General features: G+C 42.3%; 1 protein-coding gene across 3 annotated transcripts in view; it reads right to left on the bottom strand.

The window, feature by feature from the left end:
- Positions 1-17,656, bottom strand: part of Efhb (EF-hand domain family member B) — a 73,392-nt gene extending 55,736 nt beyond the window's left edge. For all 3 annotated transcript variants that reach the window (XR_009586787.1, XM_060369657.1, XM_060369656.1), the window contains exons 1-5: positions 16,807-17,656; positions 10,981-11,043; positions 10,048-10,191; positions 7,401-7,581; positions 2,939-3,049 (exon numbers count right to left, since the gene is read on the bottom strand). Coding sequence is in view for 2 of the 3 variants with exons in the window: in XM_060369657.1 (XP_060225640.1) it covers positions 2,939-3,049; positions 7,401-7,581; positions 10,048-10,191; positions 10,981-11,043; positions 16,807-17,460 (1,153 nt within the window). In the remaining variant the exon portion in view is untranslated. The remainder of the gene's footprint in view (positions 1-2,938; positions 3,050-7,400; positions 7,582-10,047; positions 10,192-10,980; positions 11,044-16,806) is intronic.
- Between the last annotated feature and the right edge of the window lie 4,481 nt (positions 17,657-22,137).

Consider the following 22,137-nt stretch of genomic DNA (forward strand, 5'->3'; position numbering starts at 1 on the left):
ATCCATTCCTCAAATGAGGGATATCTGGGTTGTTTCCAGCTTCTGACTATTACAAATAAAGCTGCTATGAACATGGTTGAACAAATGTCCTTGTTGTGTACTTGAGCATATTTTGGTATATGCCTAGGAGTGGTGTAGCAGGATCTTGAGGAAGTAGTATTCCTAATTGTCTGAGAAAGTGTCAGATTGATTTCCAAAGTGGTTGTGCAAGTTTACAGTCCCACCAGTAATGGAGGAGGGTTCCCCTTTTTCCACATCCTCTCTAGCATGTGTTGTCACTTGAGTTTTTGATCTTAGACATTCTGATGGATGTAAAGTGAAATCTCTGGGTTGTTTTAATTTGCATTTCCCTGATGACTAAGAATGTTGAGCATTTCTTTAAGTGTTTCTCTGCCATTCAATGTTCCTCTATTGAGAAGTCTCTGTTTAGTTCTATACCCCATTTTTTAATTGGATTACTTGATTTGTTGCTTTTTAACTTCTTAAGTTCTTTATATATTCTGGATATTAGCCCTCTCTCAGATATAGGGTTGGTGAGGATCCTTTCCCAATCTGTACACTGTCATTTTGTTCTGATGATAGTGTCCTTTGCTTTACAGAAGCTTTTCATAATAAAATCTGTATACCTAAGGAAGCTAAACAAGGAGGACCTGGTAAGATGCTCAATCTTCATTCAGAAAGGCAAATGAGAAGGACATCAGTAGAGGGAGAAAACAGGGAACAGACAGGAGCCTATCACAGAAGGCCTCTGAAAGACTACCCAGCAGGGTATCAAAACATATGCTGAGACTCATAGCCAAACATTTTGCAGAGTGCAGGGAATCATATGAAAGAAGGGCGAAATAGAAAGACCTGGAGGGAACAGGAGCTCCACAAGGAGAGCAACAGAACCAAAAAATCTGGGCTCAGGGTTTTTTTTCTCATACTGATACTCCAAACAAGGACCATGCACAGAGATAACTTAGAACCCCTGCACAGATGTAGTCCATGGCAGCTTAGTGTCCAAGAGGGTTTCCCAAAAATAGGACCAGGGACAATTTCTGACATGAACTCATGGGCTGACTTTGATCACCTCCACCTGAGAAAAGAGCAGTCTTACCAGTCCACAGATGAAGACAAAGAAGCCAGTCCTGATGAGACCTGATAGACTAGGGTCAGATGGAAGTGGAGAAGGACCTACCCTATTTTTGGACTGGGGGAGGGGCATAGGAGAAGAAGAGGGAGGGAGGATGGGAGGGGGAGGGGTTACAGCTGGGATAAGAGTGAATAAACTGTAATCAATAAAAAAATTTTTAAAAATTAAAAAAAGTTACATTCTAAATTTGAATGTGGGAGGACAGCAAACAAGATGGAAAAAAAAAGAAAGCAGGTTGGAGAAGCAGAGGGAGAGCGATAAGGAGAGGAATCAAGGGCGTAAGAAGGATACTGTGTTTAAGTGAGCAAGGACAGCAGTAGTTGGAGACAGAGGTTGAGACCAAGAATCCTTGGGAACACAGTAAGGAGTGTAGGAACCAGCAGAGATTAGCTGAGAAAGAAAAGAATGGCAAACTCCAGCAGGGCTTTATCAAGACCCAAATAAAAGTCTAAGCACTTTGTTATTCTCTCAAGACTAACATATTTTAATTAACATATTTTTAATTCAGTTATATTTTACCCCACTATAAAATGTATAATGTTGGTCGTGAAAATTATTCTAGTACTGTGATGCCATTAGACAAGATTACTTAATAGCTGATAGTTGCTCTAGGAACCAAGCTAAGCAGTTTTGCATACTACTCCGCTCACAGCAGGTCTCCATGCCACTGAAGAACTCTGCTCAGGTTCTAAGAAAGTGAATGAGTGAACTAGAATTAAAACCTGCTCTATCCTACATGCTTGGCCAAGACGGGTGTCGGGTGTCGCAGGCCTCCAGTCCCAGCTAGATGGAGGGCTGAGAAGGAAGGATTGCTTAAGTCTAGGAGCTTAAGAACCTCCTGGGCAACAAAATTCTTTCTCACATGTGGTAGGGGGGTGGAACTGACATTCTCATAAGTATAGTAATCACTAAAGTTAAAACCCACTAAATAAAATAAGGCCATATAACATTTCATATTTCTTAGCTGGCATTTCATGTTATTTATTATCACTGTGCATGTATATGATGGACTGGGGAGTGTACCACAGTGTACATCTAGAGGTCAGAAAGCAACTTCTCATATTCTGCTCTCTCGACAATTTTACGTGAACGGTTTGCACGGTAAACTCCTTTACCCAATGGACCATCTCACTACAACTGATTCTTCACTCTAATAATACGTAAATCTGCCTTTCTCTTATTGCTGTCCTTGCTGTTTTGAGGTGAGGTCTCACTCTAGCCAAGAACGATCTGAAATTCACTCTGTAGGTGACAGTGGCCTCAAACTTTTAGTAGTCCTACTACCTCAGTGTCCTGAATGTCGAACAGTCACCATATATGACTATTTTTTTTCTTATTTGTTTGTTTGTTTTCGAGGCAGTGCATCACTACATACCCCAGGCTAGCCTGGAACTCACAGAAACTTGCTTGCTTCTGCCTCCATAGTGCCGGGATTACAGGCCTGTGCCACTATACCTGGCACATGCTTGCTTGAGAGCATTCTTCTCTTTCAATATACAGCTTCACTAAGTATGCCATGCTGCCCTCCAGCCTGCAATCCACTTTCAGCCATGTGAGTGCTGGAATTATAATCATCTACCACAATGTCTTGCTAGTTCCATATTGTATGAATTTGATACATTAGTCTACATGTTTCCCAGCTACCAAGATTTATGATGCTACAAATAATAATAAACTTCCACTTATTAATCAGCTACATCATCCATGAGGTGTCTAACTTCATGAAAATTATGCTCTGTACTTTTCTTGAAAATTCTGATGGTCCCATATCCACAGCCCCACTCTGCACTGGGCAAGACTTACCGGCAAAATAATCATGGTGAGAGAGAACATACATATCATGTCCTTCCTGTCCTTCTTTAAGCACATCTCTGAAGGATTTTGGTGGATTCACAGTGTCACCAGCAGACAAGTCTGAAGAAAGAATAAACAAGATAAATATTAATGACTCCTATCTGTTTAATATGCATATAAATTACCGGAAATGACAAATATGGTCTGATGGTTTCATATGCTAGAAGATGACATATCCAATATAAATGAATATTTATCAACAAAAACAAGATAAGCCGGACATAGTGGAAGAAGGATCAGGTCTTGAAGGCCATCCTGGGCTACATGTGGCCTTGTCTAAAAAAAGAGGGGCAAGAAGGAAGAGGAAAGGAAGACAATATTGCGGGGGGGAGAGATGAAAGAGGAGTATGTGCATCATTTTGCTGTAAAGAACTGAGAATTCTGCCAGAGCTACTCAGGTTAACCTCAGCCATGCTCCAATTCCAGTTAAATTCTCCATCCTGAAACTCTAGAGAATTTTCATTTACATTTTCTCCCAAATTCTTAGGACAATGAAAGCAAATCTCAATTACAAATTAGAAACACTGATGTCCAGTGGGATGTGACATGTGCAGATTTTGGCAGTAACTTGAAGCAGGAACATCTCGTCTGTTTTGATCTGGATCTCCACATTCTCAACACAGCCAGAGACAACAGGGAACTCATGGGGTAGAGAAGAGCTTCTTCTTCCCATAGATTTTTAGTGATTTATACATACAGTGATTTATCTTGTTCCACCTACTATTCTTTAAATGATAACAGGCTGAATGTGGGACCTTATACACAATCTTCTTTCCCTCTATCACTATGCTGTGTCTCTAGCCCTTTGTTTTTCCAGACAGAACAGTAAACTAGTTTGTTCAAGGCCTAAGGTTCAATCCATACTAAAGAAAGACTTCCTATTAAAAAAAAAACAAAAAACAAAAACTACTTGAAGATTTTTAGATGTTTTCTTTTTAATGTACAAAGACATATTATAATATGTCTCTCTCATACAGTAAATATCTTTAATAATAATTCAAGCCCCCCAGTATGGCTTACATCTATAATCCCAGTGCTTGGGAAGTGGAGGCAGAAGGATCAATGTGAGTTTGAGGCTGGACCACAGAATAAGATACCTCATCTTTAAAACACAATAGATGATAGATAGAAGATGATAGATAGATAGATAGATAGATAGATAGATAGATAGATGGGTGGATGGAAGGATGGATGGATGGACATTTAATAGATAGTTCCAGGTACATCAGCTTAGCTGAACTTAATGAAGACTATATCCTTCAAGCGTTCTGACAACAATGTTACCAGCCCATAACGGGCTTAGACTTCAGGATCAGACTGACTACAGTGAGAGCAGGGGAGTACCAGGCATGGTGGTCCACAACTTTAATCCCAGCTTTCCAGAGGCTGAGGCAGATGGATCTCTAAGAGCTCAAAGTCAGCCTGTTCTATAAAATGTGCTCCAGGGTTCCAGGTTAAGCAAGGAAACACAGTCAAAGACGCCCTGTCTCAAAGATTATAAATAAGCACAAAGCAAGGCAAGCACACAGAAAACCCCAGTAAGGCTCTCTTAGATGATTCCAAGGGAGGTAATAATCACCTGTTCGCTTTCAGGGATCTGATGAAGCAAACAGAAACAGTGTTTCTTTTTATATGTGAATCATCATACCCACTGATATACATTTTGAAGCACTGGTTTGCAGGGGTTGTTTGTTTGTCTGAGAAAGGCTCTCATTTAGCCCAGGCTAGTTTCTACCTTGCTATGTTGCTGAAGGTTGCCTTGAATTCCTGGTCCTCCTGCATCAACTTCCTAACATTACAAGTATGCATCATTATACCCAGCTGAGTATTAGAGAGAACTTTCCCTATTTAAAAAAAAAAAAAAAAAGGGCAAACAAAGCTGGGCGTGGTGGCACACACCTATAATCCCAGCACTCTGGGAGGCAGAAGCAGGCAATGTCTGTGAGTCTGAGGCCAGCCTGGCATACAAAGCGAGTACAGGACAGCCAAGGCTATACAGAGAAACCCTGTCTTGAAAAAAAAAAAAAAAAAAGAGGCAAATTAAATTAGATAGTAGTTATTATATAATTACTATAGTACCATGTATCTAACATCATTATTATTGGTGTGTGTGTGTGTGTGTGTGTGTGTGTGTATGCATTACAGGCGGGCACTTTGCATGGGCTCCCAGGCTCTATGCCAGGTCTCTATACTTGCAAAGCAAGTGCCTTACCTTCTGAGCCATCTCACTGGCCCATATGATGTTTAAAAGTTCATATTAACAGAAGTTTTGCTCTTGTTGTTGGAGAAGGGGTAAATAACTTATGATCTTCCTGCCTACACTTCCTGAGTGCTGGAATTACAGGCATGCACCACCACAACTGGTTTGTCTGGTGCTGGCAATCAACCAGGGCTTCTACATGCTAGACAAACACTCTATCAAATGAGTCCATAAACAGGGCATTTTATTCCTATTTTTCCTAGTTTGCTTTTTATTGTTCTGATGAAGACCATAACCAAAAGCAATTTGGGAAGGAAAGGGTTTATTTATTTTATACATCCCAGGTCACAGTCTGTTGCTGAAAGATGTCAGGATAAGAGCTCAAGAAGGGCAGGAACCTAGAGGCAGGAAATAAAGCAGAAATAATCTTTAATAAAGAAGAAGAAGAAGAAATGTTGATTTTTGGCTGCTCTCCATGACTCATTTAGCTTGTTTTTTTTAATATTTTAATTATATATATTTATATGTCTATGTGAGGGAATGTGCACATGAGTGCAGGTGTGCAGGTGTTCTACAAGGCCAGAGATATCAGATGTCCTCGAGCTGGTGGAGTTAAAGGTGTGAACCACTCTTGTGAGTCCTGGGAACACAACTCAGGTCTTCTGGAAGACTAGAACACATTCCAAACCACTGAGCTACCTCTCCAATCAATTATGAATCAAGAACATACCCTCACAAACTAGCTTTCGGGCCAATATGGTGCAGGTGTTTTCTCAGGTATGACCCTCGCTTGTGGCAAGATGACAAAAATTAACCAGCACACTACTAAAAAAAAGATACTTTAAACAGAACAAACATATATTTACTATTTAATAAAGCAAAATAAGAAGAACTTCCACAGTTCAATTTTTAACAGATTTTACCTCTATAGCTGAGACAGTAAGTTAGCATGGCAGACTGCTGCATTCCAATAATAATTTCTTTACAGAGTAAATATTACTATCTGTAAGAAAATAATCTTATGATCTTTTTAGTTTCATGAGACCTAGCAACATGATAAGTCTTTTTTAAAAAGCATATTTAAAAAAAAAATAAAGAAAGAAAAAGTAGAGCTGGCAAGTGGCACAGATAAAAAGCATTCCGCTCAACTTGACCTGAGTTTGATTCCCATAGCCTCATAAGGTAAAAGGAGAGAAATGAATCCACAAAAATGTCCTCTGACTTCCTTGAGAACTATGACATATGTGCCCCCTCCCACCAAGTAATAAATAAAAAGAAGTTATATAAAAATTGAAAAGGTCTGTGACCAATTCCATTATAAACTGTGTATGTTGAGAAATGAAGTGTGCTGTCCTATGTCTGTAAACTGGCACTTGGGAAGTTGAAATTAGAGGTTTGTCATAAATTTGAAGCTAACTTGGCCTTCTGTCTTTCAAACCTGATGAGTTTGAAGCCAATTTGGGTTCATGAACAAGATCTTATCTCAGAAACGGAGTGGGTGAAGTCTACAAAGATACATTCTCCCCAGTGTTAGATTACTATGCAGACATGCAAGGGCCTGAGCATACTCAAACAAAGAAAAACATACATAAACGCAGATACTCAGGGAAGACACAGCTCTCACAGTTCATCCTGATGCCAGGTTCTCTGAGACTCTTCAGTCACTATATTATGTCTGCTATACTTAACTGAATCTCCACTGCATAAACTGAATTTTTACTGCTGTGGCTGCCACACAGAAACCCTGTAAGAATTTGGGTTCAAAAAGTAACCTAAAAAGAATGACATGAAGGAAGGGAGGGAAGGAGGAAGAGAGAGTTCTTGCTATGATATCTTTTTTTTTTTTTTTACTTCTACATGGAGGACTACAAGTATTACTCTCTCGGTGTCACTCCAACTACTATGTCAAGATACAAACTTCGAAAAAATTGGGGATTAAAATAAAAGCAGAAAACTGTGAGCTGAAAATGGAAAAAAAAGGGGGGGGGGACTATAGTTAGGGAGCAGAGAGGATGTGATAGCTACCTTAATCAGGACTAGACAGTGAGGAGAGAATGGCTCAAGCAGAAAAAAACAGCATGTGTGAAGATGATGAGCATCTTTCATTCTTAACAATTTTCCACACCATTAACAAAACATATACCAATGACATATTTAATCCAATTTCATACATCATATTTTCTCACCTCCCTCTGCCCCTTGTTTTACTACCTCTGATAACTGGTGTCCCAAATGTTGTGTTGATTACATCCAGTCCTTTAGGCAATCCTGGTGTTTGATCATGAGATTTTCCCAATGGTGATCGTTGATTGCTAAAATATATAGATTCTTTTTTTTCTTTAATTTTCTGTTGAAAAGTGGTAAGGGGCTCCGGGTTTACCAATTTGCTCGCCTAAAGAAATTATAAAATGCATATGTATCGAATCAAGTATATGTAAAAAAACTAAAATCCTAATGAGAAGAAAATATGATTAAAGTAATATTTCTCCATCATCATTGGCTTTGCCCACTTTCTGATGAACCATCAAAATGAAAAGTTTAACAAAGCAGATCCAGAACTTCAGCTAGCTCCTGGGGGAACTGAAGCATCAGGACACCAAGCTCCGGCTGGCTTGGACTATGACAGAAAGAGTATAAGGCTGAATGGGGATATAGTTCAGTACTGAAGTGCTCCGGAGGCTATAAATTCAAGCCCTAGAGCCAGAGGAAGTGGGGCACATAGCTTTAAAAAAACAAAACAAAGGAAAATGCCTAGAGGCCAGGGTGTGGTGGCACAAACCTTTAATCCCAGCCCTAGGGGATGGGGAGGGGGGAGTGGTACAGAGGCTGATTTCAGCCTGGTCTACAGCTTGAGTTCCTGGACAGCCAATGCTACACAGAGAAACCCTGACTTGAAAAGCAAAAAAACAAAACAAACAAACAACATCAAAACCTACAGATGTAGCTCAGCAACAGAGCAATTCCTAACAAGCAGGTACACCATGGGTTCTATCCCCAGTATGAAGGAAGGAAGGAAGGAAGGAAGGAAGGAAGGAGGGAGGGAGGGAGGGAGGAAGGGAGGGAGGGAGGGAAGAAGAAAGAGAAAGAAATAAAGAAAGAGAGAAAGAGAGAAAGAAAGAAAGAAAGAAAGAAAGAAAGAAAAGAAAAGAAAAAAAAAAGAAAGTTTCCTAGGTAGTTAAAAATCTGCAGCAGTGCTAAAAGCTTATGGAAAGTGTTATTAACTCAAATATTCAAGAACAGTAGGTTACAGGGGCTGTCACTGATATGAACTCAGTGACAGGCTCTTTAATCACCTCCTGCTGCAGGGTACAGCCTTACCAGGCCACAGAGGAAAATGATGCAGCCAGTCCTGATAAGATCTAACATGCTAGGGTCAGGTGGAAGGGGAGGAAGACTTCTCCTGTCAATGGACTAGGGGAGGGGCATAGAGGAAGAAGAAGGAGAGTGGGTGGGTCTGGGAAGAGATGAGGGAGGGGGCTGCAGAGGGGATACAATAAATTGTAATAAATAAATAAAATTAAATTTAAAAATAAAAGAAAAGCACACATGATAAGCACAGGACACAAACCATTTCCACAAACTTTCTCATGCATCCCAAATAGGGATTGATGACACAATACTATAATTCCAGCCCTTAACAGCAGAGACAGAGAATTGAGGCCCACCTGGACTACAGAGTAAAAATATAAAGAACAAAAGATAAAAATGACAGAGAACAGTGGGCATGGTGGCATATGCTGCTAGTCCCAGCACATAGGAGGCACACACAGGCAGATCTGAATTCCAGGCCAGCCTGGTCTACAGCGCAAATTCCAAGGCCAGCTGGGGCCACATAGAGAAATCCTGCCTCAAAAAACAAACAAAAAAAAATTTGAGAGATAGATAGGAAGAGAAAAACAGGAGAGAGAGATGCTGGGCATGATACATTGCCTCAAAAATAAACAAATACAGGGCCTGGGAGATGGATCAGCAAGCGAAAGGCACTTGCCACAAAAGCCTGCCAATTTAACTTTTACCCCAGAACCCAGGTAAAATAAGGAGAGAATCAACTCCGCAAAGTTGTCCTCTGGGTCCCCACACGCATGACCACACATACATCACATATAGAGACATACACATATAATAATTATTAGTTAACTAATTTTTTTTTAAAGACCAGGAAGGTGGATCAGCAGGTAAGGGAGCTTGTTTCCAAGGCTGGTGATCTGAGTTTATTCCCAGAAATCACTTGATAGAAAAAAAGAACTGCCTTCCCCCAAGTTCTCATCTGTCCTCCACACAGGTACTATAGCTCGAGAACGCACACACACACAATGTAAGAAAAGCTTTTAAACAAAAAACAAACAAACAAAAAAGAGATTAATCACTAATCAGTCAGAGGGTTGTGATGGGACTAAATAGTAATATTTACCCAGCACACATAATACCCTGGGTTCTAGCTTTCGCTCCACCAAAACTTTTAAACAAAAAAAAAAAAAAAAAAAAGCAGATAACAGATCTAGAAGTAAAGATAGGAAGGTAGATAAGCAAGCAATTGGGCGACAATTCTATCCAGGCAGTCAGTATCAAATATTTTCTGATCCACATCCACTCATCTATACTTACTATCTCTAGTGAGCTGCCAAGCCTGTTCTCTTACTGGCTAACAAGGCGTGACAACATTTCTCTTTACTGAGAAAATGGGACGCCCCTACCTCATACCATCTGAGGAACAGTAAAATCTGAAACAGTGTTTGTAGAGGACAGAGGAAGAAAGAAAATACACATGGGAATTATAAATTTCACTTACACTCTTATTTGTTCAACTTTCTAACTTGGTAAATTAATAATTAATAGCGAAAGAAAAACAAAGGTTTACCGATGCTGAACTTTTAGACTGCAGTCCATGTGTCAAATAAGGTGCAATTTGGGGATCATTCACTCTGCCATAAAATACTCTTTCTGCTCCAGGAGGTGGATATCTGAAGTTGTAAAACTTCTTTACCGCGGGGGGAGTAATAAGCTGGCAAAAGTGAGACAAGAACCATAAAGCACAAATTAAAATACTGACTCAACTTCCCCAAGCAGCAGGGGCTTCCTGAGTGAAGAAGGAACTGCATCTACAAGTGAGGACACGTCCCCTAAAACTTGTTCACTGGCAGAAAGAAAATGCTTTAAATATTATACTTTGAGGAGCTGAAGAGATTATTCAGGGGTTAAGAGCTCTTACTGCTCTTCCAGAGGATCGAGGTTCAGTTCCAGCACCCACAGGTGGCTCCCAACCTCCAGTTCCAGGGGATCTGATGACTGATTCTGACCTCTGCAGACACCAGGCATCCACCTTGTGCACATCCATGAATACGGACAAAGCACTCGTGCAGATAAAATAAAAAATAATTTTCAAACATTTTAGGACTATAATTAGGGGCCTGGAAACGGCGGAGTTCTGTTCGCAGCACCTACACCAGAGGGCTCGCATTTACCTACCCATCACTACAGCTTCAGGTGAGTCAATGTCTTTTCTGCCCTCCATGAGCACCCTCACACATGTGGCATATATTCATACAGACTTTTTCCCCAGAAAGTATACAGGTTATAAACCATCCCATTATTCCCACAAAAACACATTGAATCCTAGAGTTTTTGGTAAACTAAAAGAAATGTAAATTTTCATTTTCATTTTCTTGGACAAAATCAATAGGTGTCACCAAAATATAGTAAAAGTTCAACATTGACCATGTTAAATCTTCAGATTTTCAGTCTCCTACTGCTCATATTCAAGGTACAAACAGATTAATTGAGAAGAGCTCACCCTGGGAAGCTTTTCAGTCAAACAGTCTGCTACTCTGTATCCAACGGGCTTAACTTTTCCCGCCTTAGAGGGAAAAAAGAAACATTGATCATTTCAAGGTGAAGAAACAATTTTTAAAGAACAGGATTTATTTCAAAATTGGCCGGTACCTCAAATGTTACTACAATAAAATAAATGAACAATTAAATAAACAACAAACAAACAAATAGCAGAAATGCATCCAGTAATTCTGTGACATTTTGAAGAGCTTACCTGTTGGAAACATGGAGTTTCTTTTTCTGGTTTGTTTAGGTCTGGAACTGGATCTACAGTCGAGGATGACCTGGAACTGCCACCTCTCTAGGGCTGGAGTTACACATGTGTCCCATGTCAACACACTTTTTGTCTATGTTTTTTGACAGAATGTTTCACTCAAATTTATGGTGATCCTCCTACCTTAGCCACCTTGGTGCTGGGATTACAAGCATTACCATGCATTGCCACAAACTATTCTAACATTTTTCACTGGTTAATTATTTCATGTCCAAATGTATAAAGCATATCTGTGTGCTTCCAGGTTAGGCTGGTCCCTAACTCACACTTCCACTGCCTCAGCCTCTAGACTTGAACAAACTCTCACATAAGTGCAGAAAACACATTTTTGATACGTGTGGGCATGTTACTTGTGACCCAAGCCCTAGAAAGAATGATCCAATTATTACTTGGCTTTGACCACTTGCTTTGTAACTTGGGTCGTATCTGCCCTTCCTTTGCTCATAGCAAAGCTTGTAAGAATGTACTCCAAGAAATATAATACATATCATTTCCCCCCTTATCTATTTCAAAGTGGCTGATATTTTTATAATGTGAACATTACTCTTTTAAAAGTGGAAAGAATTGGGAACTAAGCACGGTGGATCATTTCTGTAATCCCAGCACTCAATAGTCTGAGGTAAGGGGGTTCCCAAGAGTTCAAGGCCAGCAAGAATTAAAATAGCAAAATCCTGTCCAAAACAAATAAAATGAATAGGGGCTAGAGATGTAATTCAGTTGGTAGGGAGTTGGTCTAACATGCATGAAGTCCTAGGTTTGACTACAAGCACTGCATAAATCAGGCATGGTGGTGTACATCTGTATCTCTATACTTGGGAGGTAAAGGCAAGAGAATTTGATATTTAAGGTCATCTGTAGCTACAGAGAAAGTCAGAGACTAGCCCAGGATTCACGAGACCCAATCTTTAAATTTTTAAAGTATCTTCTAAGAATAAAAATAAATCACCTAAAATATCCAATGGAATTTTGAGCTGAGGGAAACAAGAACCAATAGACACACATGATTCTCTTTCCTTATTCTTTGCCCTGCTTTAAAGCAAGATTTCGACTTGCTCTTATAAAGTTCCCCAAACCCAGCAAAAGCAACAGAACAGTCCGTTGAGATGAGCCTGCATAAACATACCTCTGCTTTTCATTCTGTTGCTGTGAAAGAACACCAACCAAAACCAACATTTTGGCTTACACATCTAGGTAACAATCTATCGATAAGACAAGCTGGGGCAGAAACTCAAGCAGACCTACCTGCTCCTGTACACATCCCAAGCTCTGACCAAGGAGCTCACAGCTAAGAGAGTACAGTAGAAGGCATGGAGGAGCTTTGCTTGATGGCCCACTAAGCTCGTGCTTAAGCTTTCTTATGCAGCCCAGGACCACCTGCCCATAGAATGGTCCAGCCCACAGTGGGCTGGGCCCTCCTCCATCAATTAACAATCAAGACAATCCTTCTACAGATGTGCTGTAAGCACTACAGGTCAATCTACTCTGGGCAACATCTCAAAAAAAGACTCCCTTCTAAGGTGATTCTAGGACAATGTTTCTCAGCTGATGGGTCACAAACACTTTGGAGTGGTCAAATGACCCTTTCATGGGGGCTGCATATCAGATATTCTTCATATCAATATTTACATTATGATGCATAATGGCAAAACTACAGTTGTGAAGTAGCAACAAAATAATTTTATGGTTGGGGGTTGCTACAACATGAGGAACTATCTTAAAGGATTGCAGCAACAGGAAGGATGAGATCCACTGCTTCTGGCTGTGTCAAGTTGACACGTAAAGTACACACAATCTCTACCAAAATGGGCTGTATTTTGCATTATTCCCCCTAATAGTTCCTGCTGGATCTTCACAATCTATCATTCCTTGTGGAGAGCTGCTTGTTTGTCAGGATGCTTTATTATTGAGCTCTCAGTGAAAAATGTTTTCACCCTGGCCTTCTCTTGGAGACAGGGACAGAGAGGATGTTTTGCCAAGTTCACTTCCTTTTGTTGGTGTGAGGATCACACAGACAGGTGGTCAAGGTAAACAAGTTTGACTTCTCAATGAACCTCATTGTATTAAAGTGCTTTGCTCTGACTATAAAAAGGGACTGTGGAATAAAACGACTGCCTAGTTTTCTACTAAAATCCCTCTTGAACAGATCCCATGTGTAGTGTCTTGGTTTTTTTGTTTTGTTTTGTTTTGTTTTTTGTTTTCTTTCAATTCTCAGTCCCCACTCAAGTGTAGACTTCATCTTTCTGTTAGCCATGTTTATACACTGTTAGCTAGTCACTGTCTGATTTGCTTTCTTTTGTTTTTTGACATAATTTCTCATTCTAATAATATCCAGGAAAGCCTGAATTTGTGGCAATCCTCCTGCCTCAGGCTCCTGAAAACTGGGATTACAGTCCTGAGCCACCCCACCCAACTAGTCACTGTCTCCTTAACATTCTTTTTGCTGTCCTTTCAAAGAAGCTAAGGCAGAAAGCACAACAATTTGCAGTCAGCATGGGCTACAAAGAGAAGAATGGAGAGAGGGAGGAAGAAAAGAGAAAGGGGGAGGGAGGGAGAAAGGGAGGAGGGAGAGAGGGAGGCTAGAAAGAGGGAGGGGCAGGGAAGGGAGGGAGGGGGAGGGAGGGGAGGGAAAGGAGGAGAGGGAGGGGAGGGAGGGGAGGGAAGGAGGGGAGGAAAGGAAGGAGGAGAGGGAGGAGAGGGAGGGGAGGGAGGGAGGGGAGGGAAGGAAGGAGGAGAGGGAGGGGAGGGAGGGAGGGGAGGGAAGGAAGGAGGAAGAGGAGGGAAGGAAGGAGGAGAGGGAGGGGAGGGAGGGGGAGACAGAGAGTGGTAGGGGACAGAAAGCATGTTATGCTTGAATGATGGCTCACAACTATAATCTTGTCAACTGGGAAGGCTGAAGCAGAAGCATCAATGTGAGATCAATGTGAGCAAGCTTGAAATGCTACTATTAAGTTCCAGGCTAGCCTGCACTTCAGAGTAATATGAGACTCTGCTTCAAAAAATATATATTAAAGAAAGAGAGAGAAAAAAAAGGAAAGAAAGAAAGAAGGAAGGGAAGGGTGGAAGGTGGCAGAAGCAAACATTTTAGAACTACTCACTTTGGAAGTTGTCTTTGTTAGGGTTTTTATTGCTTCAATAAAATACCATGACCAAAAAGCAAGTTGGAGAGGAAAGGGTTTATTTTAGCTTACATTCCATATCACTGATCATCAACCAAGGCAGCAGTACATGAACTCAAACAAGGCAGGAACCTGGAGGCCATGGAGGGGTGGTGCTTACTGGCCTGCTACCTGGCTTTCTCAGCCTACTTTCTTATTAGACTCCAAGACCATCAACCCAGGGATGGCACCAGCCACAATGGGCTGGACCCTCTCTCATTAATCACTAAAATAATGCCCTACAGCTGGATTTTCTGGAGGGATTTTCTTAATTGAGATTCCCTCCTTTTAGATAATTCTAGCTTGTGTCAAGTCAACCAGCCAACCAGAAATCAAAGGTTAGAATACATATGTGTTTGAGTCCAGATCAGAAGCCATAAACAAAGAGAACCAACCCAGAAAAAAGAACAGCACACCCAAGAGAAGCCGTGGCTGGGGGAATCTAGAGACAGACCAGAAAGCAGAATAGTTCAAGAAAAAAGTACAAACTAAACCCCAAGGGGAACAAAAGTCCCCTGCATCCAGACAAACTCTGAAGGATCCCCATAAGCTCTTAGCAGAGTTTTATCTTCAAATATCAGCACAGGAAATTTACCCAGAATGCTTTAGGACTACTGAAGCAAAGGAGATTCAAGGCTGAAGCAGGATTGGGATTTAAGATCATCCTAGACTATCTGAGAGCCTGTCTGAAAAATAAACAACAAAAATCATTTCTTCACTGTGCAGTGGTGGTGCACACCTTTGATCCCAGCACTCCAGACAAAGAGGCAAAGGAATCTTTGAGTTCAAGACCAGCGTGATCCAGGACAGCTAGGGCTACACAGAAAAACCCTCAAAAAATTAAAAAAAAAAAATTCATCTCTTTACTGCACAACCCTAGCTCTGTCTAGCTCTGAAGTCTGAGAATACTGGCTCAAGAGAATGAAGAGTTCAAGGCCAGCCTGAAATACATAGACAGATCCTGTCTCATAACAAGGAAGGAAGGAAGGAAGGAAGGAAGGAAGGAAGGAAGGAAGGAAGGAAGGAAGGAAGGAAAGAAGGAAGGAAGGAAGGAAGTCTTCTCTTCTTGGAGTATGCACGTGGGAGGGCAGCATGGACTACATAGCTCAACACCCTGTCTCAAAAACAAAATAAAGCAGGAACATTTTTGGTTACCTGTGGCTTATTGCACCCATATTGAGGTGAGGGGGAGGAGAGCAGCAGTACTAAGGCTAGAATGCAGAACTTCTTGCGTGCTAAGCAGGCAGTCTTCCACTGAGACCACCACCTTCCATTTTTTTCTGGTTTGGTTGGTTTTTATGTTGATTTTTGAGCAGGATCTCACCTGATAGCCCAAGTTAGCATAAATCCATGACAACCTCACCCAGCTCTGGTATCTTCCACCCTACAGCTTTTTGCCTATTCTGTTTGTAAAATATTTCTCTGAGGTTTGTGGTGCATTTCTATGAAGGAAGAAACCTTTCTTATCTTTCTTCTGACCTCTGAAACATTCGCTTAGCTGTCTGTTTCTGTAACTGGCAGGGGACATAATATGCTTTCCATCCCATGTTGCCCTGTGCACAATGATGACTGCAAAGTGTTTGCTGGAAGAACAATATCCTGAGTGAATAATGAACATAAAAAGAAAGGCCTTTCCCCACTCACCCTGTGAACATTAGGAATCCAGAGAATGTCAACGCTTAAGAGGGTTGAGAAAATGGAGCATGGGGAGAAAGCAAAAGGCAAAGGAGAAAAGGGAAGGAAATCAAGAAAAATCACAGGTGTGTGAACAGCCGCAGGCTAACACCTAGGAAGGAAGACAGGGAATCAGAAGAAATCTAAGTAAATTCTGAAAAGAGTCCAATAGCAAAAGGGTTATTATAATCTATACTGGTGCGGGGCAGTGGTGGTACAGGCCTTTAGTCCCAGCACTCCAGAGGCAGAGGCAGACAAGTATCTGGGCTGGAGGACAGCCTTATCCAGGACAGCCAGGGCTACACAGAAAACCCCTGTCTCAAAAAACTAATACTAATAATTATAATATCTGGGAGTGGTGGTGCATGAGGCAGAGGCAGGCAGATCATTGTGAGTTCGAGACCAACCTGGTCTACAAAGCAAATCCAGGACAGTTAAGCCTATACAAAGAAACTCTGTCTAGAAAAAACAAAAATTATTACTAATAAATAGTAATAATACTAACCTTTCCTCTCCAACTTGCCTTTGGTCATGGTGTTTCAATACAGCAATAACTCTAAGACTGAACCCCATCAAAACTGCTATTTGTCTCCACAAACACAAACAAGCTGCCCACTATACCAAGGGGAAATTCCAGGAAAAACAACAAAGAAACAAACAAACAAACACAACAATGAGAACTTACACTTGGCAGGCAAGACACCCGATCAAAGAATTTCCCATGATATACGGGTCTGGTGTGGGAGGGAGGCTCTCCAGGTTCCGTGCAAATGGGCTCCATCTCTTCAGGTTGTTGGGCAATTGGAAACTCAGAAAGTTCTGGTACGAAACCTATTTGAGGCTCTGCGTTCTTGACTTCACCTGGTTCCTGGGTTTGGGGCAACCCGATGTCTACCTTCTCAGGAGGTGTCTTTCTGTAGGACTTCTCTATAACACAGGGGGGCTTTTTTCCCAGTTCTTTTCCCAGTTCAAAACCTACAACAGGCTGTTTTTCCACTACAGCCTCCATCCCGGCAGACCCACAGACCACAGGCGGCCTTATGCACTCAGCGGCCTGTGTGCTTTCATACTCTGTGCCCAGCGTAGGCTGAGGTGTCCCTCCGTGGGGAAGCCCAGGTGGAAGGCCCCCGTTATCGGACCCCACTGTTTCTGGTAGCACACCCAGAGGGTTTGATTCCTGAAAGACCGAACCTCTGTGGAGTCCTAAATTATCCGTCTCCATGGGTGTCCTAGGAATCGTTGGTCTTTCTAATCCTACTCCAAGAACATGACAAGGTGGAGAGTTTGTTTCTGGTGATGCCAGCCTCTCCCTCCATCTTCGATCTTGTCCCAGTCTCATTTCGAGCTCCGTAGGAGATTTTGATCCCCTAAGTACCTCGTCTCTTAAATCACCGTTTCATTCTTGGGTAACGCCCACCTCCATGATTTCAGGGAGTCCTCATCCCTTCCAGGGAACTCATCTCAGCTGAAGTTTGCAAAGCTTCGGGGAACCCCACTCTCACAAACTCCCAGTACTCCCCGCGGACTGCTTCCGGCCAAAGGAGAGTAGACTCGGTCTGTTTACCCCGTTACCTGGGAAACTGTCTTGGGGCGGGGCTTGGCCAGCAAGTCTTCCCAGTAACCCGCCCCGCCCATCTCTCATTCACAAACCCTCAGTAGGTTTAACTCCTTTTCTTTCCTGGGAACCCGTCTCTGTCGCTATCTCTCTGTCTCTGTCTGTGTCTCTCTGTCTCCACCTCTCTCTCCCTCCATCCCCTTCCCACCTCTCTCTCTCTATCTTCCTCCCCCCTCTACTCTCCCTCCTCTTCCTCTCTCTCTTTACTCTCCCTCCCCACCTCTTTTCCTCCCTCCTTTCCTCCCTCCCTGACATCCTCTCCTCCTCTTTCACTCTCTTTTCTCTTTCTTTAGAAAGAATATTATTTTTAATTATGTGTATGGGAATGACTGTACTTGTGAGCACGCACGTGTGTGTGTGTGTGTGTGTGTATACTTGTGAGTGGAGGTGCCTACAGAGTTCAGAAGAGAATGTCAGATCCCTCCAGAGCTGGAGTTACAGGTAGTTGTAAGCTGTGAACTTGAGCCCTCTAAAACCATGTAAAGTTTTAATTACGAACCATCTCTCTCTCTTTCTTTCTCTCTCTGTGTGTGTGTGTGTGTGTGTGTGTGTGTGCCTCTTATCTCTGTCTCTATCTCTCTGCCTGTCTGTCTTGTCTGTCTCACTCACTCATACACATACTCACATACACTGTTTTTGCTTTTTCGAAACAGGGTTTCTCTGTGTAGCTGGCAATCTTAGAACTTGCTCAGTAGACCAGGTTGGCCTCAAACTCAGATCCCTCTGCCTCTGTCCCTCTGTCCCTCTGTCCCTCTGCCCCTCCTCCCTTCTGCCCCTCCGCCCCGCTCCAGAGTTCTGAAATTGAAAGCATGTGCCACCACCTCTGGGCTAGGATGATGACTTATGTGGAAGAAATTGTCAGAATGAAATTTATTTCTCTGTATACTAAACCCCACATGTGAGATGACTTAGATTTCAAAGACGGTTATTGATTTTAAAATAATGTTAACTAAATAAGAGAAGAAAACAGAACAACAACTGATGCCTCTCTTCCTTTTGCCCACATCTCTTGTGGATTCCACAGACCTTCCCCCTCCTAACTTCCCTGCCCCTAACTCCAGCATACACTCCCCTGCTGACCTACAGGGTACTCTTGCCACAGAAGCATGTAGGCTATCTGTAGATCTTCCCTTTCTCTTTCTGTTCCTCTAGATCCAACTGCCTGGTCTCATCCCCAGCTCTGTAGGAGACACTCTGGGGTGTCCTCTCTTCACTGTCTCCCCCTAATCCCAAAAGATAAAATCAGCAGCTCCTGGTGAAACACTCTGTTTCTTCTCTCTTGTGAATCCCTTCAGACCGCTAGCCAATTCTCATTCCTAAGTGTCAGCTACCAATATCCAAAATCACATTTCACCTGGAATCTCCACTGGCCACAACTATCAGGTCCAAAGGACATTTCATAGCAGGCAACACACAGCCATCATACTTCCCCAAAAATCCAGAGGAAACAAAAAACAAGGAACAAACTATCTACCCAATCAAGACAAATCAAGAAATCTATGCCTGAATGCTTGACCCACAGGGAGTGGCACTATTAGGAGGTGTGGCCTTGTTGGAGTAGATGTGGACTTGTTGGAGGGAAATGTCGCTGTGGAGGCGAGCTTTGAGGTCTCATATGCTCAAGCTATGGCCAGTGTGGTACAGAGTCTCCTGCTGCTGCTTTCACATCATAGAACTCTCAGCTCCTTCTCTAGAAACATGTCTGCCTGCATGATGCCACGTTTTCTGCCAAGACAATCATGGGATAAACCTCTGAACTGTAAGCCTGCCTCAGTTAAATATTTATTCTTCATATGAGTTGCCACGGTCATGATGTCTCTTCACAGCAATAGAAACCCTAACTATGACAGACTCTAAAAGCCAAAAGGGGCTGGGAAAATGTGCTGGAGATTCTAAGAGACCACAGGTGCTAGCCAAAACTGAGCCTATACTAAGCAAAACTTTCAATCACCATAGATGGATAAAATAGGAAATTTCATGATATCTGGGTAAAGGCAGTACACAGCTTTAATCCCAGCACTCAGGAGGCAGAGGCAGACAGATCTCTGTGAGTTTGAGGATAGCTTGGTCTACAGAATGAGTTCCAAGACAGCTGGAGCTAAAGAGAAAAACTCTGTCTTGAAAACTGGGGGAAGGAGGAAAGTTTTCCTTGATAAACCCAAATTTAAACAATATCTATCTACAAACCCAATCCTACAGAAGGTGTTAGAAAGAAAGCTCTATTCTGAGGAGGGTAACTACAACCGTGAAGACACAGTAAAGAAATGATCTCAGGCTAACAAAATCAAAAGAAGGAAAGAATGTATGTGTGTGCACGCCCACACGTGTGTGCACACATCACCACCATCACCAATAACAACAATAAAGTAACATAAATAAACAATCATTGGATATTGATATCTCTCAATATCAATGGTCTCAATTCTCCATTAAAAAGACATAGACTAAGAGAATGGACTTGAAAACAGGATCCATCTTTCTGATATATCCAAGAAACTCACCTCAGTAGCAAGGATATACATTACCTCAGGGTAAAGGGTTGAAAAAAATATTCCAAGGAAATGGACCTAAGAAGCAAGCTGGTGTATCCATTTTTTTAAACTGACATTTGGTTTTACTGTGCCAAGGACATTACAGATGGTGGATATTGTCAACACCTGCAGGGCACAGGTGCCCCATCTGCCGAGGCTGCTCCCACTCCCTAAACTCAAATCTTGGGTATCGGCCAAAGATCTACAAAGACAGAACCACCTCAAGATTTCAAACAGACCAGTGGTGGTGGAAGCAAAAGGATTGCAGCAAGGTCAGGGTCTCATTGTCCAAAGCCAGGCTGTCACCTGCAACCCCTGCCACCTCCCTCTGGCTCATATCCTTGGCCTCTCCAAGGAGCTGGAGGCCAGAAAACAGCAGAAATCCATCTCTTTGCTTGTCCTTCATACCATGGCCAGCCTGCCTGTCTCCAAACCAGAGATGCCATCCTCAGAGCCAATGTTGCCATGTATGCTGATTTTGAGTTTTTTGGCTTGATAAAAGTATGTTTTAATAAAGAAAAGGTTAACATTGAAGGCTCAGATTCTTCGGGTACTAAGAAGGAAAATTTCCCATTTCCACCTTTCCTGTCATCATTGTAGGGGAGGGGTGATGAGTTAATGTATCTGTAAGAAGCAGTGAGCAGAAGACTTCCTTTGTCTGAGTGTCTCTCTTCTGGGGCTGCCTAGCTGCCAGATGATCTGTCTTGTGTGCCTCTCGTCTACCTTTGGCACCCTTTCCAGAGTCCCCCATGGAATGCTGAGATGGTGCTGTGCAGGGGTCAATAGGGCACATCAGCTGGTGGAGACCAATGGTGGTATCAGGGATGAGATGGATGGAGAGCATGGGTGGGCCAGCCAGAGGGAAGTGGAAAAGGAGGAAAAGAGGAAACAGAGGAAGAAAGCCAAACAGGGAAGAAAGCTAAAGGAAGTTGGGTGGTATCAAAGGGCAAGAGTTAGGAGTCGGGGGATGGTGTCTAGTCCCTGGGTCTCCATCAACTTTTGTCTGGGGGTGGGTCTCTGAGCACTTTGTTTTTCTTCATACTGTCTAGGTATTCCTGGTGGGACACTTCCAGCACCGATGCTAGGATTTCATCATCATCCCAATCATTCAGACCAAAGGCAGAGGGGGACATTTGCTGGATGAGGGCCCGGCACTCCAGAGCAAGGTAGCGGGACAGAAGAGGAGAGGTGGACCGGTCAGCCCCTGCCGAGCACTGACTGCCTGTCCCTGGGCCACAGTTGTCTGTTCTCTTTACATATATTCATTTTAGTACTTGAAGTTTTAGCTCCATCAAGTGGACAAACTTGAAAAGGAAAAAGGAAAAGTGTAGCTGCTTTGTGGGTTCCTTTTTCTTTCTTCCCTTTCCTTCCATGGTTTCAACCCTCTAACACTAGATAGGAGAGGAAAAAAGTATAGAAAGCAACTGACATTACTGTTGTACTTTCTGCTGATGAGGGGTGTCAAGTTCCTTGGGGCAAGTTTGATCTTTGCAGTCAGGGTATCTAATGTCTTCTTCTTCTTCTTGTTTCTTCTTTGCACATGACTCCTTAACAAACCTCAACCAATGGCAACAAACAACCCACCGTGCCTCTTTATATAAAAGTTCCCAGAATTCCAAACATCACATGATCACAGAAACTATGTGCAGCTGGCCAATCATGCTTCTGCTAGAGCAGAAGGGAAATCATAGTCAGCTACTGTAAAGCAGCCCTGTATCCCCACACCTGGGATTAAAACAAAAACATATTCTTATAATAGTGCTTTGTTTTTTTCAAAGAAAACAAAATTCTAAAATCCTCACTACATTAAAGTATATTTACAGATATGACAGTATACATAAGTGACCCTAAAATTCCACCAGGGAGCAAA

This window comes from Meriones unguiculatus, chromosome 16 (assembly GCF_030254825.1).
Source record: "Meriones unguiculatus strain TT.TT164.6M chromosome 16, Bangor_MerUng_6.1, whole genome shotgun sequence".
In the NCBI taxonomy this organism is placed as follows: Eukaryota; Metazoa; Chordata; class Mammalia; order Rodentia; family Muridae; genus Meriones; species Meriones unguiculatus.